General features: G+C 41.1%; 1 protein-coding gene across 3 annotated transcripts in view; it reads right to left on the reverse strand.

The window, feature by feature from the left end:
* Positions 1-6,205, reverse strand: part of LOC105296235 (Golgi pH regulator) — a 42,076-nt gene that overhangs the window by 16,748 nt on the left and 19,123 nt on the right. For all 3 annotated transcript variants that reach the window (XM_011366232.2, XM_023535205.1, XM_023535204.1), the window contains 2 exons: positions 4,175-4,295; positions 3,470-3,550 (listed from right to left, as the gene is read on the reverse strand). In XM_011366232.2, the coding sequence (XP_011364534.1) occupies positions 3,470-3,550; positions 4,175-4,295 (202 nt within the window). The remainder of the gene's footprint in view (positions 1-3,469; positions 3,551-4,174; positions 4,296-6,205) is intronic.

A 6,205-nucleotide genomic window follows, 5' to 3' on the forward strand; every position in this document is an offset into this window, starting at 1 on the left:
AAACTTATTGGTTCATTAATTATATTATACTTTCATTTCTTGGAATGTATTTATAATAGTTGCTTTCAAGTCTATTTGCTACCTATTATCTGGGCCTATTTGGAGTTAAGTGTCTACTAATTGCTTTTTATCTTGAATATGGTTGCATGGTTTCTTTGTATGTCTAGTAAGTTTGGTTGAAAACTTGACATTGTAGATATTATGCTGTAGTGACTCTGGAATCCGTTTTGTTTTCTTGAGGATGTTTTTTTGCTCTAGTACGCGGTTGACTTACCTGGACTGAAACTATAAAACTGTTACACCTACTGTGTGCAGCAACTAACGTCTCTGCTCAGTTTTTCAGCTTCCAGCTGCCCATTTCTCAGCCTGACTGGTGGTCTCCTCTGAGCCCGAGCAGATTAGTGATCAACAAAGACTCTGGAAACATTTTAGTCAGATTTTAGGGCTTACCCTCTCTCTGACCCTTTGTTTCCAGGGACACTCCTTAAATTTCTAACTGCTAGGCCAGTCCTGAGTTCTACCTTATGACACCTTAAGCCAGTAAGAATTTTGCTGTCTTCCAACTCGTGTGCCCAACTAACACGCAGTTCAGGCAACGCACTCGAAGGCACAACAAACTTGCGAATCTCATTAAGAGGCAGTTGTGTCTCTAAGGCAGACCTCTTGCTAGTTTCTACTTTTTCTCAGGCTTCCTGGTATTCACTTTGCTCATGCGTTGTTCAGTGATGAGGCAGGGATTTGGGCAGTTGATACGCAGATTCTAGACCTCAGTCCTTTTGCATTTCTCTTGCTTCCAAAAATTTCCCTTTAATTTTTCAGCTACTCTGCCAATTTGAACTTTATCACTTGAGTAGGTGCTGAGGGTGGGCAGTGGTTGACCAGCAAGCACTCCCAGGCAAGAAAGCCACAAACACGCAGTTAGTTACCTGATACTCTTCTCAAATTTTTACTTCTGTCTGTTCATTTTCCAGTGGCTTTGAATATTTGTTGTTACTGATTTTCTAGTTTTTACGATTTTCTGTAGAAGGAATTGCTTGAACTCTGCTCAGTGCCATTCCTGGAAGTCTCCTGTACTATGATTTGACAGCGGCTGTGGCTGGTGCTGAAATTTCATCAGTGAATGTATTCCCCTCTCCCCCGCATCCCTGCAGATTTTGAAAAGAGAGCCTAAAAAAATCTTACCTCAAGGGTAGAAGTTAAGATTTTTTTCTTCGCAGTAGTAGATTGCATTTAACTTTTACATGTTATAGTACTCTAGTTTTTTTCTGTATGTCACAAGCTATGCGAAAGATTATAAACTCAGAATTTGTAGGTTGAAAGAGATCTTAGAGACCTTTTAGACAACCCTGTCATTTTACAAATGAGGAAACTGAGAGTCTAGTATTTGTTCAAGACAACTTAACAGATGTATTGGAAAGTGACCGTCTAGCTCGAATTCATTCCATTATACCGTGATGTAGTTTCACAGCTATGTTTTCTATCTTCCACGAAACCATAATTTTGAAATTGTACTACTACTGATTATGAACAGAGGCTGTATGTCGGCTGTATCATAGATTACCAAAACACAAGCTTTACTATCCAAGTCAGCAGAAACACAAAACAAAATAATAAGTCGCTTAATTCTCTCAGCCTGAAAAAAAGCCGAAAGGCTTTGATCACTAAACCAGCATGTTCGTACTCTCTGAACTAGGTTCTTGATGAATGTTGCCCAAATACTATAAACCTCATCTTCCACTCAGCGTTCCAAGTGAGAAGACAGTGTGCCTCTTTCCTCTCCCATTTCAATCATTAACTTTTCTTGTTTGGAGCAGATGTTATTTTTCTTGTATGCCACCTCACTATGGCCCTCTGCTGTTAGACTGGAAGATGGCTTTCTAGTCACCACTCTTCTCCAACTCTACGTGCGAAAACGGTTTTTCTACATTTTGGTAAACAGCATGGCCACTGTATGACTCCCAAGGGCCCTAGAACTCTCACACTCGCTGTCTATCTGCCCTGTGTGCTCCACTGGGTAAGAACTGTGATAATCAGGTCAAGTTGGGACACTGAGTCATCTGAGAGCCACTCAAATTAACAAGACCTACTGCAGGACCACAAACCATCCCAGATCCTAACTACACAAGGCCTATCGCAGCATATGTGTGGATCAGAGCCAGTTACTGACCGTGACTAGTGAGGAAATGGCTTAAAAGTACACGGCCGCGCTTGACATGGGTCACGATTTATAGTCATCTCTCTATATGAATACGAAAAATACAGTAAAAGGGAGAATGTTCTTGGGAATTAAAATAGTATTGTTTTTATATAAGTATCTTCCAATATTGAATAATATTCTTATTTTTACGGTTTAAAAATCTGCATTGATATTCATTCACATAAAATGAGCTGTATAGAATGAAGGAAAACAGAACACGTGTAAGTAAGTAAATGCATACACACGTGCTATCTACTTCTAATATCCTAGTAAAGAGGTACAGACATGGAGGCAAATAAGGTTGGTGAATATCGGCCTCTTTATCATCCTATTGTTATCTCTTACATTAAGGCTTCTTCGACTTGACTACGGGTCTTACTATGGAAAAGTGTGGAAGAACATGAAATGCAACAATGCTGATGCGATTTAAAATTTCTCTGTCGCCATTTTTACATGGGCAATGATAACTTTAATAAAGACAGTGGACTAATAAGTTTCATGAAGGTAGGAACGGATTATCTCATTCATCATTCTATCTCTTCAGCATTTAGTACACTGCCTGGCATAAATTAGGGCTCTTATAATTAAGTAAATGAATATATGAATTTATAAATGAAGGCGAAGCATTAAATGATTATCTTGCAGAGATTACTAATAAATTCAACAGTTTTCCTTAGCTATGTATAATTCACTGTTCCAAGAGCTCTATATATCAACTCATTATTATTTTACAGATGGGGAAACCAAGACATAAGGAGATCCAGTAACTAGCTCAAGGTCACTGAGCTGTAGGCCAAGGGCTCAAACTTGGACAGTCTGAGTCTAGAGCCTACGCTTTACCCACTGTGATACAGATGCCTTTGAAAACATAAAATTCAAAAGTACTTTGAAAATAATAAAAACAACAATAGCTAGAAGACTTGGAGAATTTTTTAAAGTAGTTGGAGAAAATGAAGTTAAAAAGATCAAAGTAAGGCATGAAAAAGTTTGTAAAAATGCCAGACAACAGACTTTTATAGAACATCCAATGTAGAATACCTTCAAATATAAAAAAAATTCTAAAAATTCATGTCAAGGTAATTTATCTAAAGTCAAGAAATAAGGTTGCATTTGAAAATTCTCTTTCGTACAGGACAAGATGCTGTCTTCAATGGTACCTTAACTTACAATGATAACGAATAAGATGAAATTCGCTGTTAGTACCAACTCATTGTTAAATTTTCTTGTTGAGAAATTCTGACAGTACGAGTTTTTAATAAGCCGATCTCTTACCTTTTCTTTTTGCTTATGATCATATCCATGGTTTGGAGCAGCCGTCGTTCCAGGGCTAGAATATCTGTGTCAGTCACATTCCTGTAATAAGCACAGACTGTGAGCAACGCTATTGGGTCCCACTTTGGGCATAATACAAGGCAGTTGGAGAAACGCAGAAACCTCGATTGTTACCCAGCTATTCAAGGACCTGTCTTTTTCTAGAAAATATGAAAATGACTATAATAAGCAAAACTGCTTTTGCTGTCATTTTTTACAGCTAATCCTTCTGGGGTCTCGGGGTGACGGATGGTTACGAGCTCTCTTTTAGTCTTTCTTAGCTTTGATTCAGTGACATTTACGACGCATGTGCGAGCACACTGTTAACTTGGCATTGTCTTCTGTTGTCCTACTTTAGGGAGGGACCGATTAGCTGAAGTTGGTGTCCACTAGGATGCGCCTTTAAAAAGTGGGGGGTTGGGGAGGGGAGAGGAAGGGTCGAATTGAAATCGCCAATTTAAAAATAAATGAATGTAGGACAAACGAGGGCAAGCAACGTAAGTGAAAAAGACTTACTTAGATTCCTAGGCCCATGCCCATAGGACAGAAGAAAAGAATAAATATTAGATCTGTGACACCGCCTTTTTAAGTATTAATGATGGTGGCATGATACGACATATGTATTCAAGACGTGGGAAAAAAGAAAAGCGACAAAATGCTCCTTACCTGAGAAAGTAGGACATGTAAGTGTATGGGCAGTTGACAGCACCAAATCCGGAGAGAAGGGCCATGAGGGTCACCCCGATCACGCCCACCCGGCTGATGAGCTGTTCTATGGACAGGATCCCTGAAAACAGCAGCGCACATCAATGCAGGTGATGCAGAGAAAATGGCTGCCCTGCCCTCACCGGAAACACCACTGAAAACACGAAGGACATACGACTAACTGATGCAAGCCAAATTTTATTAATGAGTAGAGATTCTACAATAAATATATAAAAGTCTATAGATTTCCTTCCTATCTCATATGCTTCCAGAATCATCTCCATTACTCAAGGTAATATGAATTCTAACAAAGCAAAGTACTTTAGTGAAAACTTTGGCCAAAAAAAAAAAAAAAAAAAAAATCAGGAAAGTATGTCTGCTGGAAAAGCACAAACGGCAGGCAACACTTTGTGCTGTAGTTACCTCTGATACCTACTTACCCCCTTGGGTCATAAGCACTTTAGCTTAAGCCTCATTCATTTTTGCCACCAATAAACACATAATACATCTAAAAATAGGCTGAAATTATGGATGCATGAGTAATTCAAAGGCGAAGACACGACTTTTAGATGATCAGTTATATTCTAATTACCAATCATTTCTTATTATTTGAAAAAGCTGAAAAGCAACCCAGTAATTAAAATAAATGCTGCTGTTGACGTATTTGGGCTAAAGGAGAGAAAGCAACGTGAAAGTGGCTCAGGACGTTTGGTATCACAGAAAAAAGTCCTTGTGATTTGTTTCCACTTTCTGTATCTAGGACAGGATCCGCTCCGGCCATCCTACGGCCGAACGGCAGCGCTGCCCCTTGGTCCCTGGGCGCTTTATGCCCATGGCACCACTGCAGAGCTCTTCGGGACCTCTGGTCTCGGGCCCCTTGCTGTCCCCACCTTCCATCTCCTTCTTCACTGACAGCGGACCCCAGGCTCGCTTGCTCCACCTCTCCCCCGCCCTCCCTGAAGCATGGATCCTGCAAACTACCAACCTCGGATCCATCGGCCACTCTGCCTGTCCTGTGCCCATGCCCAAGCTGCCTACGACGGCCGCACACCAATACTGCTGCCATGACAGATTTATGGCCTTCAGTCTGAACAGAGCTCACAACACTGAGAAATCCTTTCCCTGCCTTTGGCCAGCCATTTCTCCCCACTCCCCTGAGCAGACACTCAGTAATCCGTTTTTCCAACCCTCGTTCTCCTTAGCTAATGCCCTTATTATACATGAAATGCGTTATTAGATGTTAACTACCTCCACGCTGCCATAAATACTGACACCTGCCATCATCCTCCCAACTTGTCCCCTCAGACGACGGTGTTCAAAGCTAAGACTTCTCTTCCGGTGCCTTTGATCTTAGGCTCTTTCCTCCTTTTCCAGAACCTTGTTCCGCTGTCTGTCCCCTCTCTCGCGTCTCCCGTCTTTCCTTCTTTGTTGGTTCTTTCCCTTCAGTTCCCTTTTCTTTCATAAGAAAAAGTCTGTCCTTGGCCTTGAGTTTACCTCTAGTTACCGGTCTTCTCTATGTCCCCCTGAATAGCCAGTCAGGCTCCTTAAAAGAAGTTTATACTCACTAAGCTCCATTAATTTCTCAACTGGCTGCAATTCAGCTCTCATCCCTCCCCTCTACGCTGAATGGAACCGCTTCTGTGAATCTTAAGGGCAGGATAACAGGTAACACCTACCACGCACGTTATGGAACAGGCGCTCTTCTAAGCAGTCACTGTATTAATTACTTTATTCCTCATGACGATCTTATGAGGTAGATACGCTTGAAAATCTCACTTTACAGTGAGGCATGGAGGCGCAGAGAGGTTAAGAAGCTTGGTCAAGGTCACACACCTAATAAGTGGCCGAGTCGGGATTCAAACCCAGTCCAGTTCTTCCAGAGCCTGGGCTCTTCGCCATTATTATCATAAGGTCGTGAATTTCCCTCTGGCTGCAAACGTCGAAGCCATTTTCCAATCCTTGTTTTATTTGCTCTTTTATGACACTGAATTG

This window comes from Pteropus vampyrus, unplaced genomic scaffold, assembly GCF_000151845.1.
Source record: "Pteropus vampyrus isolate Shadow unplaced genomic scaffold, Pvam_2.0 Scaffold6, whole genome shotgun sequence".
NCBI lineage: Eukaryota > Metazoa > Chordata > Mammalia > Chiroptera > Pteropodidae > Pteropus > Pteropus vampyrus.